Here is a 12,706-nt window from a genome sequence, read left to right as displayed (position 1 = left end):
ATGGAACCTGGGCCCCCTGCATTGGGAGCTGGGAGTCTTAGCCACTGGACCATAAGGGAAATCCCATTATATCATCTTTTAATCAATTCTATTGATTTTTCTGCTCATCTCCATTTTGGTTTGTTTAATCCATTCACATTTAGCTATATTTACATAGTTGGATTTTGTAAGGCCTCCTCAGACAACCATTTTGCCTTTTTGCACTTCTCTTTCTTGACGATGGTCTTGAAAACTCAGCAGTGGCCACAGGACTGGAAAAGGTCAGTTTTCATTCCAATCCAAGAATGCTCAAACTACAGCACAATTGCACTCATCTCACACACTGGCAAAGTAATGCTCAAAATTCTCCAAGCCAGGCTTCAACAGTACGTGAACCGTGAACTTCCAGATGTTCAAGTTGGATTTAGAAAAGGCAGAGGAACCAGGGATCAAACTGCCAACATCTGTTGGATCATCAAAAAAGCAAGAGAGTTCCAGAAAAACATCTACTCCTGTTTTATTGACTACTCCAAAGCCTTTGACTGTGTGGATCACAACAAACTGTGGAAAATTCTTAAAGAGATGGAATACCAGACCACCTGACCTGCCTCTTGAGAAATCTGTATGCAAGTCAGGAAGCAACAGTTAGAACTGGACATGGAACAACAGACTGGTTCCAAATAGGAAAAGGAGTATGTCAAGGCTGTATATTGTCACCCTGCTTATTTAACTTATATGCAGAGTACATCATGAGAAACACTGGGCTGGATGAAGCACAAGCTGGAATCAAGATTGCGGGGAGAAATATCAATAACTTCAGATATGCAGATACCACCACCCTTATGGCAGAAAGCAAAGAACTAAAGAGCCTCTTGATGAAAGTGAAAGAGGAGAATTAAAAAGTTGGTTTAAAGCTCAACATTCAGAAAACTAAGATCATGGCATCTGGTCCAATCAGTTCAGTAGGTGATGCCATCCAACCATCTCATCCTCTGTCATCCCCTTCTCCTCCTGCCATCAATCTTTCCCAGCATCAGGGTCTTTTCAAATGAGTCAGCTCTTCGCATCAGGTGGCCAAAATATTGGAGTTTCAGCTTCAACATCAGTCCTTCCAATGAACACCCAGGACTGATCTCCTTTAGGATGGACTGGTTGGATCTCCTTGCAGTCCAAGGGACTCTCAATAGTCTTCTCCAATACCACAGTTCAAAAGCATCAATTTTCTGCACTCAGCTTTCTTCACAGTCCAACTCTCACATCCATACATGACCACTGGAAAAACCATAGCCTTGACTAAATGGACCTTTGTTGACAAAGTAATGTCTCTGATTTTTAATATGCTGTCTGGGTTGTCTGGTCCCATCACTTCATGGCAAATAGATGGGCAAACAGTGGAAACAGTGGCAGACTTTACTTTTGGGGGGCTCCAAAATCAGATGCAGATGGTGCCTGCAACCATGAAATTAAAAGACGCTTGCTCCTTGGAAGAAAAGTTACGACCAACCTAGACAGCATATTAAAAAGCAGAGACGTTACTTTGCCAACAAAGGTCCATCTAGTCAAAGCTATGGTTTTTTCAGTAGTCAAGTATGGATGTGAGAGTTGGACTATAAAGAAAGCTGAGCACCAAAGACTTGATGCTTTTGAACTGTGGTGTTGGAGGAGACTCTTGAGAGTCCCTTGGACTGCAAAGAGATCCATTCAAAGGAAATCAGTCCTGAATATTCATTGGAAGGACTGATGCTGAAGCTGAAACTCTAATACTTTGGCCCCATGATGCGAAAAACTGACTCACTGGAAAAGACCCTGATGCTGAGAAACACTGAAGGCAGGAGGAGAAGGCGATGACAGAGGATGAGATGGTTGGATGGCATCACTGACTCAATGGACATGAGTCTGAGTAAACTCCAGGAGTTGGTGTTGGACAGGGAGGCCTGGTGTGCTGCAGTCCATGGGGTCGCAAAGAATGGGACACGACTGAGTGGCTGAACTGACCTGATATAGTTGGATTTATGTCTGCCATTTTATTTTTTTTCTATATGTTTCATGTCTGATTTAGTTCTCTGTTCCTCCTTTATGGCTTTAATTTGCATTAAATGAATATTTTCTATTGTAGCATTTTCATTTCTTTAATTTTGTTTATATTTAGTGTTGCTCTAGGGTTTACCATATGTATTTTATCAGAATAAGCTTCTGATTTATACTAGCTCAATTTAGTGACATATAAAAATGTTATACCTATTAAGCTCTAATCCTTTTCTTTTTGCAGTTATAGTCATACATATTCTACTTATGTTACAAATTCAACAATACATTCTTATAATTACTACTTTACCATCTGCTGTCATTTCCTTAGCCAAATGGAGCTTTGCCCCCACTTACCTCCTTTGTACTTTTATTAGCAAATGTAATATACATATATTTCATGTCTACATGTTAAACCCCCAATAAGCCCAATATCACATTATCTAAATATTATTCCATGTTTTTTAAAAACTGCCTCTAGGTGGCTCAGACGGTAAAGCATCTGCCTGCAATGTGGGAGACCCAGGTTCGATTCCTGGGTCAGGAAGATCCCCTGGAGAAGGAAATGGCAATCCACTTCAGCACTCTTGCCTGGAAAATCCCATAGACGGAGGAGCCTGATAGGCTACAGTCCATGGGGTCACAGAGAGTCAGACACGACTGATGGACTTCACTTTCACTTTTTCACTTTTCTTTCATGAGAATAAAGGAGAAAAATAAGCAATAAGCATTTATATGTTTTTTTATCTTTATGTAATTAATTTTACCAGTGTTCTTTGCTTTTTCATGTGGATTCAGATTACCATCTGTGGTCACTTAGTTTCAATCTGAAGACTCTTGTAAAGCAAATCTGCTAGCAAAATTTCTTTCAGTTTTTGTTTATTTGGGACAGTCTTGTATTCACTTTCAATTTTGAAAGATAGATTTGCTAGATATAGGACCCTTGGTTGGCAGTTTTTCTCTCCTCTGAGTACTTTGAATATGTCACCCCGCTGTCTTTTAGATTCCATTGTTTCTGCTGAGAAGTCATCTGTTAATTTTACCAGGGTTCTCTTGTAAGTGATGTTATTTTGCTGTTGCTGCTGTCAAGATTTTGTATTTTGTCTTTGAGCATTTTTTCCCTCTGATGTGTCTATTTGTGACTCTGAATTTGTATCACATGGAGTTCACTGAGCTTCCTAGATGTGGATATTATTATTTTTCAACCAATTTGATGAGTGTTTTTTTTAATTATTTTTTGAAATATTTTTCTTCTCCATTTTTTCTCTCCTCTCCTGCTACTACCAATTTTAATCAGAGTATTTTGGAAATTAAAAGATGAGGGAATACTTAACCAACTCATTCTGTGAGGCTAGAGTTACCCTGATACCAAAACTAAGATATTACAAGAAAAGTAAACTGTGGACAAGTATCTCTCAGGAACATACATACCAAAATTCTTAACAAAATACAGCAATTCATGCCCAATGAAACACAGAAAAAATAATGCATCCTAAGTAAACTTTGTTCCTCCCAGGAGTTCAAGGTTAGCTTAATGTTTGAAAATAAATTAATGTAATTTATCATATTAGTAGATATTTTTACTACACAATCCTCTCAATAGATGCAGATAACATTCAACATTCATTTATGATAAAAGTTCTCAAAAACTAGGAACAAAAGGGAAAATCCTCAACCTAAAAAAGGACATAAAACACCAAAATTAATATTATACTTACCTTTGTGAAATAATGAATGCTTCTCCCCCTAGATCAATGATGTTTGCTTTCACCTCGTATCTTTATTGCATTTGAGGACTTAAACAATGCAATAGGGAAAAAATACAGATTGGGAACAAAGAAAAGTATTTTTATTTTATTTATTTTATCATACATACACACACAAATAGCTATTAGCTCTAATAAGTGAGTTCAGCAAGTTTCAAGATATAAAGTTACTATGGGAAAATCAACTGTATTTCTATATGTGCTAGTGCACATAGCCACTGTGAATTAAAATTTTAAAATACCATAAAACTATAAACAGATAAATATAAGAAAATGTGCACAAGACAAGTATGCTGAAAAATATAGATGTTGCTTAGAGAAAACTGAAAGACCTAAATAAATAAGAGATATCATGTTCACGGATTCAAAGATGCAATATTAGGATGTTAATTCTCTCCAAACTTATCTATATACTAAACACAATCCAAGAAAGATCTTAGCAGCTGTGGGGTTTTTTGGAGGACTGTTTGTTTTATTTTGAAGTAGGAAATAAGCTGATTCTAAAATTTATACAAAAATTCAAATAACTTAAAATAGACAAAACTATTCAAATATTGGAAAAAGAACAAAGTGGGAGGCAATGCAAATTCAAACAATATCATACCCTTCAGAGTAGCTAAAGTTAAAAATATTGGCCAAGATGTAGAGAAACTAGAATTCTCATACATTTCTTGTGGAAATGTAACTTTGTAAAACCAATGTGCCAAAAGTTTGACTTGATTAAAGTTGACCATAAGCCTTCTTTATTGCCACAGTAACACTATATAACAGACTACCCCAAACTCAGTGACTTAGGACAACAGCATTAATTCTCATACTCACCAATCTTTGATGTCTTTTGTGAGTGTGCTCAGCTGTGTCCAACTCTTTGTGACCCCATGGACTGTAGTCCACAAGGCTCCTCTGTCCATGGGATTTTCCAGGCAAGAATACTGGAGTGGGTTGCCATTTTCTCCTCCAGAGTACCTTCCTCACCAACCCAGGGATCGAACCCACATCTCCTGCATCTCCTGCACTGGCAGGCAGATTCTTTACTACTGTGCTACCTGGAAAGCTTGGGCTGTCTAGTTCAGTTCAGTCACTCAGTTGTGTCCAACTCTTTGTGACCCCATGGACTACAGCACCTCCCTGTCTATCACCAACTCTGTCTATCACCCAGAGCTTGTTCAAACTCACATCCATCCAGTCAGTGATGCCATCCAACCATCTCATCCTCTGTTACCCCCTTCTCCTCCTGCCTTTAGTCTTTCCCAGCATCAGGGTCTTTTCCGATGAGTCAGTTCTTCGCATCAGGAGGTCAAAGTTTTGCAGTTTCAGCTTCAGCATCAGTCTTTCCAATGAATATTCAGGACTGATTTCCTTTAGGATGGACTGGTTTGATCTTGCAGTCCAAGGGACTCTAAAGAGTCTTCTCCAACACCACAGTTCAAAAGCATGTGGGATGTCTATGGTTATGATAATTAAGATGGGCTTGGCCTACAAGTTGAATTCACATCTGCTCCATAAATGCTTGTTCTGAGTGCCCAGAATGAAGGGGCAACAGCAGCAAGAGACTTCAGTCTCCTCATGTGCATCACCTACACTCAGGAGCCAAATCAAACTACGCAAGCACACTTAAGACTCCTGCATATGTCATGGCTGCTGATATCCTATCAATCAAATGAATCCATATGACCAAGAACAATATAAATGGGTAGAAAAGTAAACCTTACCAACAGTAGAAGAGGGAAGGGGCAAGTATCTGCTGAAGCAAAAATCCAAATTATCATGTCCAGCATCTCCAGCATGTTATATACCTAGCATAAACGAGGCCCATGTGTACAAAGAGACATGAATAAGTAAGTTCAAGCAGTACTATTCGTAATAGCCAAGAAATGGAAACAATGAAAACATGTATCTACATATCAAAGAAAATGTACTACATCCAGACCTACATATATAGCAATGAAAACGAAAAATTGTGTACACAAAAACGTAAGTTCCACCATGTTACTCCAAAGAAACCAGGCACTAAACCATTCAATTTATATAAAATTCAAACCACAAGCAAAACTAAATGATAAAGTTTAGGGGTTGCATATTTACGCAGTGAAACTACTAAGAAGGGAAAGAAGAGATTACCATGGAAATTAGATTGCTTGTTAGGTTTGCTGGTAGGTAAAGGGAGTGGGTATTGATCAGAGATATCACAAGAGGGAGCTCCTGGGGTTTTGGCAGTGTTCTATTTCTTGACCGGATTCATGAACATTTGCTTTGTGATAAACCAGTGAATTGTACATACTGATTTTGTATACTTTGAAAATATCAGTTATATTTGATTGCTTCTACAGCCAACTTTCCTCAGTTCTTGAACATAATTTCACTTTTAGGGTTTTTGTACTTGCTTTGTATTCTGCTTAGAAAGTTCTTCCTCCTCATCTTCCAAAAACTGATTTGGTCTGTTTTCATTATTGAGGTTTGACCCCAAATGTCCCTTATACAGTGAAATGTTGAAGCTCTCCCTCTTCCGCCCCAGCCTCCAGCCTCCAACCCTATCCTCAGGATTTCTGGCTTCTTTTCACAGCAGTATTAGTAAACGAAATTCTGTTTTTGAGATGGAAGTGGTTTACTTGTTACTGTTTGTCATTCACCTCTAGAATAAGCACCACAATGTGCAAGGCCCTTGCCTAGCTTACTTACCTAGATTACAACTGTAATCTTAGTGCCTAATTTAGCAGCCGGCCACAGTGCACAATTTAAAAGGTGCTATTGAATGAGTGAGTCATTCCATTCCCACCACGAGGTCCAGTGCCTGGTTCACGGTTAAGTGTGTGCAGCACTTAGTATCTCTCATTGGTAGAACGCTATTTGTTGCCCCTTAACTCTGCACTGATTTATAAACTTTCAGAGGTGCTTTCCCTGAGAATTAGCACATAAAGAACTATTCCACGGAGCAGCGTTTTTTAAACTGCAACAAAGGTGTGATTCCGTAAACGTCAATTCAGGGTAAGACAAAACAACAGTCGGTGCGGCAGCTGCAGCGGGAGATTAAAGGAGGTAAAGACTCCCAACCTTGAGGCGAACGAACACCCCACAACGCGTGCAGGGTCATCGACACAAAAATGCCGCGGCTCCCCTTGCGCGCCTTCCGCTTCCGGTGACGCGCCCACCTCGCAAGATGCCTCGCCACGCCGCTGCACCCGCCAGAATCCGTCATCCAATCCCGGGCCGTGCTGAGGCCTCGCGCCTGCTCAGAGAGAGGCGAGCGCCGCGTGGATGCCGGCCGCAGTCTGCGCCTGCGCGTCGACTTCTCCTCAGCGATTGGCTCCTGCCCCCCCTAGGGGGCAGCCACAGTTCAGTTTTCACTTTCTGTCCCCCCACATCACCTCTTCCTGTGGGCGTGGGGTTTTACTTCCGGGTTCCAGCGTCCGTCACTGGGAAAGTCGACATGTTCCCTCAGGGAGTGGGGCGCCTCGGGGTCCGTGCCTTCTTTTGACCCTCTGGGGACAGGGACGACTCTTGGCTGACCAGAGCCGAGGAGCCTGCAGGCTCCAAACCTGGAACGCCCGGTCCGCGTCCCTCCCGCCGGCGTGTCGCGGCCGCCCCGCGACGCCCGGGCGGCGCTCCTGACAGGGGCGGAGAAGCGGGACGAGCTGCGACGTGGAGGGTCCCGCGCGCAGCTGACGAGCCTTTGCTGACGCGGGCCGCGTGGAAACCGGGAGGAGGGGAGTCCCAGCCAGGGGCGGCGGACGGCTCCCAGCCCGGGAGGCGGCCTGAGCCCCGCTCGGTCTCAGGGTCCGACGAGATCTGCCACTCGTGGCCGGGAGAGGAGGCAACGCGCGTGGAGGCGCGGACAGCATCTCAGCATGAGGAGGAAACTGAACTCTGAGGTCAGGTCCGCAAGGGCGGCGGCGGCGCAGAGAACAGGTGAGGCCGCCCCTCGTGGACGCCCGCCCCGGGGGACGCGGCAGGTGCGGGCCCTTCGGGGCTGAGTTGCCCGGCGTGGCCGCTCGGGTCGTGGAGGTATATGCAGTAAGAGAGCTCGCCGTTGTCGCGTTCTGTTTTGTTCTTTTGGAAAATTAAACTGCTGTCCACTTTGCATGTTTCTCGCGGCTGCTGGGTTGACACACGCCTTCTTGCCTTGTTGGCGTTCCTCGGGTGAGCGGGGCGCCGGGCGGTGGTTTCAGAGTCGCTTTTGTTGGGCTGCCTCTGCGCGGACTCCCGGCCGCCGACACTCGGGTCTCCACCTGTCTCCAGGCGCTCGGCGTCCCCCTGGTGTGTGGCGCTTCAGACTTCCTCCCGCCCCTTTAGGAGGCGTCTCTGGCGGCTTCGGCGCCTCCTCGGAGTTGCCTGTCAGAGGACCGAGGCATCCTCACGGACGCCGTGAGAGCCCTGAGTGGAGGCGTTGATCTTCCGGCCGGGACTGGCTGGGAAGCACTTTCCTCAGGAACCCTGGTGAAGTCCGCTCCCCCGCTTCCTTTCTGTGGACCGTTGGTGGTCCTGTGTGACCTCTTCTTTTTAAGGTAGACGTAAAAGAAGGAAGAGGTCTTTCTCCAGGGAGGCCCCTTTAGCTGAAAACTGAAGTATCGCGTCACCGTAGGTTGGTCCATGCAACCCAGCAGTTTGAAGGTGGCACCAAGCAGTATTTGTGGGGGACGTGGCATGCCGTGCCAAGTCGCTTCAGTCGTGTCCGACTTTGTGGGACCCCGTGGACTGTAGCCCGCCAGGCTCCCCTGTCCGTGGATTCTCCAGGCAAGAATCCTGGAGTGGGTTGTGGGGAAGATCCTTCGAAAAGCCTCATTTCACTTAATCACCACTTGTCTATTTGAAATCTAAAAATTTAAACGCACCTCTCTTACCCTTTTTGTCCTTCAAAGGGAGAACGTTTAAGGTTTTTCAGAATATATTCTAGATTTAAGGGTTGCTCTAGCATATGGTGTTAGTTGCAGTAACGTTGGGGATCCAAAGGCCCGTGGTGTTCCCCTTCACTTTAGAAAGGGATAGGAGTGTAGATATGATATTTAATATTATGGGCTTTGAGATTGGTAGTAAGCCTACTCAGGAGGTTCATAGCAAAGCTGCTATTCCTTAACAGTATAAGAATACTTTTTTGTTGAAAAAGATGCTTTCTATAATAGAACCAGATAGCTCTCTATATATGTTCAGTACACCAGTAAATAACTAACCCAGTTTGGAGAAAGCTGTGATTGTTCACAACTGTTTTGAGGAAGATAAAGAGCAGTATTTGAAATTTTGTGTTTTCTTTTAAAAAGAACTATATCAGGGGCATCTCTTGTAACCCAGAAATAGTTGCTTAAACGATTTAAAATCTACAAAGTGTCTAAAAGTTTGCCTGAGATGTAGGGTTTGTTAAATAAATGCAATGTGGTATATCTATTTATCATTCGATAGATACGGTATCTATTTATCCAGTAAGTCTTTCATTCCTCTATTAATGCACATTTATTTTCAAGTTTTCCCTATAACTTAAATGCTGCAGTTACAAGCACTGCTTCATGTGCTCATCAAAGTATTTTTATGAATCATAGAATTGATTCCTTCTGAGGATGATAGATAATAATGCTATTAAATTGCCCTCAAATGATTGTACCCTTTTATATTCACTCTCTAAAAAGGTGTGTTTTATCTCCCCACTAGCCAGATGGTAATATTTTACTAACTTTCTAATACTTGAAAATAACATCTCATTTAAGTGTTTATCTTTCTTGGGTAATAAGAATATTAAACATTTTGGGGCAACAAACATCCTTTGCTGTTTTAAGTTCTGACTTTCTTATTTGACCAGTTTATCTGTTACTGCAGTGTTTTAATTACTGTAGCTTTAAGATATATTTTGGTACTTCCTTTTGAAGAAAAGCTTTGGGCTCTTCTTTTGCATTTTTCTTCCAGATGAAATTTAGAACCATCTTTTCAAGTTCTAGAAAATCTGGTTGCGATATTGTTTGTGATTGCATTGAATTTGTAGATTAATTTGAGAAGAGACATTCTTTTGAGTTTTTCCTTCTAGGATAATAGGTATGTCTCCTCATTTCTTCTATTAAATTTTTTTTGTAATTAAATATGCCATTTTTATGTACTGTTAAAAAGAAAAGTGTATCTGTATACTCTGCTTGATAGAACATCACAAGTACTTGGAAGCTTTTGATGTGTGCCTTTCCCCAGAAACAGGATTCTCTGCCCCCATGACCATGGTCATCCTGAATTTGGTGTTAATTATTCCCTTGCTTTTCTTTACAGTTTTAGCAACTGTGTATGTATTTTTTCCCAACATATTGTTTACTTTCACATGTTTTTGAACTTTAAGTAGAATCATATTGCATATTCTTTGAATTACTTTTGTTAAGCATTATGTTTCTGAGATTCATCCCTGAAGTGTATACCTGTAGTTCAGTTCAGAAACTTTAGAACTCCTTTACAAGTATTGAAAGTATTGAATATCTTAGAGATCTTTTGCTTATGTGGATTAAATCATATTAGATATTAAAACTAACCAATTTTAAATATAGACATTGGTACATTTGCTTATGCCAATAAGCATATGGTATATTGATAGCTCTAAAAAATACTAATAATAATAGTAAATCTTAGACAACATTTTTAATGAAAAATAATTTTTCCAAAATAAGTTAGTGGCAAGAGTGGCATTGTTTTACAGTTTTCCCAAATATCTTTCATGACCAGAATCTCATGTTTGCTTCTACAGTCAATCTCTTGCAATATATTGTTTTGGTTGAAGTAGATGCAGAAAATCTGGCCTCATCGAACTATATATTGAGAAGAAGGAGGAATATGTTGATAATCTTTTAAATAGTTATATTATTCTTTCAGTTCAGTTCAGTCGCTCAGTCATGTCCGATTCTTTGCGACCCCATGAACTGCAACACGCAAGGCCTCCCTGTCCATCACCAACTTCTGGAGTTTACCCAAACTCATGTCCATCGAGTCAGTGATGCCATCCAACCATCTCATATTATTATTTAATACTCATCAAATCCTAACAGTTTCTGAAAGGTTAGCCACAGTGTGGAATTTGAAATCAAATAACTTCTCAAACTCTGTGACAGTAAAACCTGTTAGTCTAGCTTGCATTTTAAAGGGATGTTTTACCCATTCATTGGTCGTGTAAAAGATATTAGTTCACTGAATTATGTAGATTCCCCAAATGATGACACATTTCAATATAGAATATCAAAAAAATCACCTACATTATCATCACCACTTTGGGAATCACTCCTGTGATTCATTCACTTTTGTTGAAGTATAATAATCTATTATAATAATATAATATATGTTTATCCATTTTATTTTTTATGAACATACTGGTTAGTTCCACCACTGGGCTACAATAATTAGTGGTACCATAAACATTCTTGGTCATTTTTTCAAGTGCATATATACAGTAGTGTGATTTAGGCATATTAGTAGTGGAATTGCTAGATCCGTTGGGAGGATATGTGCAAGTTCAATTTCATTAGATAGACTTTTCCTAAATGATGACTCTGATTTATACTCCACCATGAATGAAACCTCCCTTTACTCTCAAGGCTCTCTACATCTGGCATTGTGCAGCATTTTAAAATTTTGCTGGTCTGGTGGAGGGAAATGATTTATTACTATAGTTTTAAACTGCATTTCTCTGATTACTTCGGACATTGCATATATCTGTTCCCAATTCCCCACCTCCCTCTCTGATAATTCATGTTGCCTGTAGTTTTTCAGTTATATTAGCTTTTTCTGGAATCCTTTTATGGCTTTGTGATTATCTCTATCATATATTTTTGTTTATTTTCCATTTTTTCATTTATTAAACTATTTTGAGGTAACTGTAGATTTGTAAACACAGGTATTTCAGACATGTTTCTTTTAAAGAGCATCTGTTGGAATTTTAATGCAATTTTAAAACATTTTTAGCTGAGATACACAGTCTATTTATATTTGCTTAGCTGCCCTTTGTTCTAGTTGTCCTGACTGTTTTATATTTCTTTTTTCTCTGTTTTTGTTATTTTTTAAAATAATTATTTAATATCTTTTACCATTTCAATTATTTAATATCTTTTACCACTTAATTTTTCCGATATACTAATTTGGAAGTTTTATATTTTTTTTATTGTTATCCTAGAAATATGCATCCCTGGCTTTTCAAAATCTAAAAGTGACCAATATCTTTACCTTCCTGTTAGATAATACAAGAATCTTAGAAGTTTAACTTAATTCAACCCCTCATGACTTACATGTTTTTATCATGTATTTTTATTTTTTAAAAAATATTACCAGGGACTTCGCTGGAAGTCCATTGGTTAAGACTTCATGCTCCCAATATAGGATGCATGGGTTGAATCCCTGCTTAGGGAACTAAGATCCCATATGCCATGCAGTATAGCCAAAAAATAAATAAATAAAATAAAAAATATTCTCACCAGACAGAAGAGGACCCATTTAGAATTATTGTTGTGTTTTGCAGGCAGTGTATTTTTGCTACTTTCTCTATTATTCATTGATTATTTTATCTTTTAGACCATCCATCTAGGGCCTTTTCCTTCTGCTTAAACTATTTGCTTTAGAATAACTTACTAAAAATCTGTTGATGATAAACTTTTTCAGTTTGTGTTTACCTGAAAATATCTTTGTTTTACCATCACTTAAGATGTCTTTGCTGAATATAGCAGTTTAGGTTGGCAGTTGTTTTCTTTTAGCGCTTTAAAGGTCTCATTTCTCTGTTTTTTGGTTTCATTTATTGCTATTGAAAAGTCAGCTGTCAGTCTCTTAGTTGCTTTTCTCGGACTACTTTGACATTTTTCTCTTTGTTTTTTAGCTTTCTGCTGTTTCATTGTAATTTTATCTTGTTTGGACTTATTTGCCTTTCTTAAGTTTGTATTGGAGGTGTTTTGAAATATGTTTATTGGCTTTATAATTTCTAGATTGTGGGTTTCCATTTT

The 12,706-nt window shown here is 40.0% G+C and overlaps 1 protein-coding gene across 7 annotated transcripts in view; it reads left to right on the top strand.

Annotated features, from left to right (window-relative positions):
* Positions 1-7,112: 7,112 nt before the first annotated feature.
* TASOR2 (transcription activation suppressor family member 2) overlaps positions 7,113-12,706 on the top strand; it is a 66,602-nt gene continuing 61,008 nt past the window's right edge. For 3 of the 7 annotated variants that reach the window (XM_055544149.1, XM_055544148.1, XM_055544144.1), the window contains exons 1-2: positions 7,117-7,676; positions 9,660-9,785. Coding sequence is in view for 1 of the 7 variants with exons in the window: in XM_055544147.1 (XP_055400122.1) it covers positions 7,616-7,676 (61 nt within the window). In the remaining 6 variants the exon portion in view is untranslated. Of the gene's footprint in view, positions 7,677-7,769; positions 7,908-9,659; positions 9,786-12,706 lie in introns of those variants that run through there. The other 4 variants (XM_055544147.1, XM_055544146.1, XM_055544150.1 and 1 more) reach the window with 3 other exon arrangements.

This window comes from Bubalus kerabau, chromosome 13, assembly GCF_029407905.1.
Source record: "Bubalus kerabau isolate K-KA32 ecotype Philippines breed swamp buffalo chromosome 13, PCC_UOA_SB_1v2, whole genome shotgun sequence".
NCBI lineage: Eukaryota > Metazoa > Chordata > Mammalia > Artiodactyla > Bovidae > Bubalus > Bubalus kerabau.
Note: the sequence above shows the minus strand (reverse complement) of the source record. Positions and strands in the feature narration are given on the sequence as shown.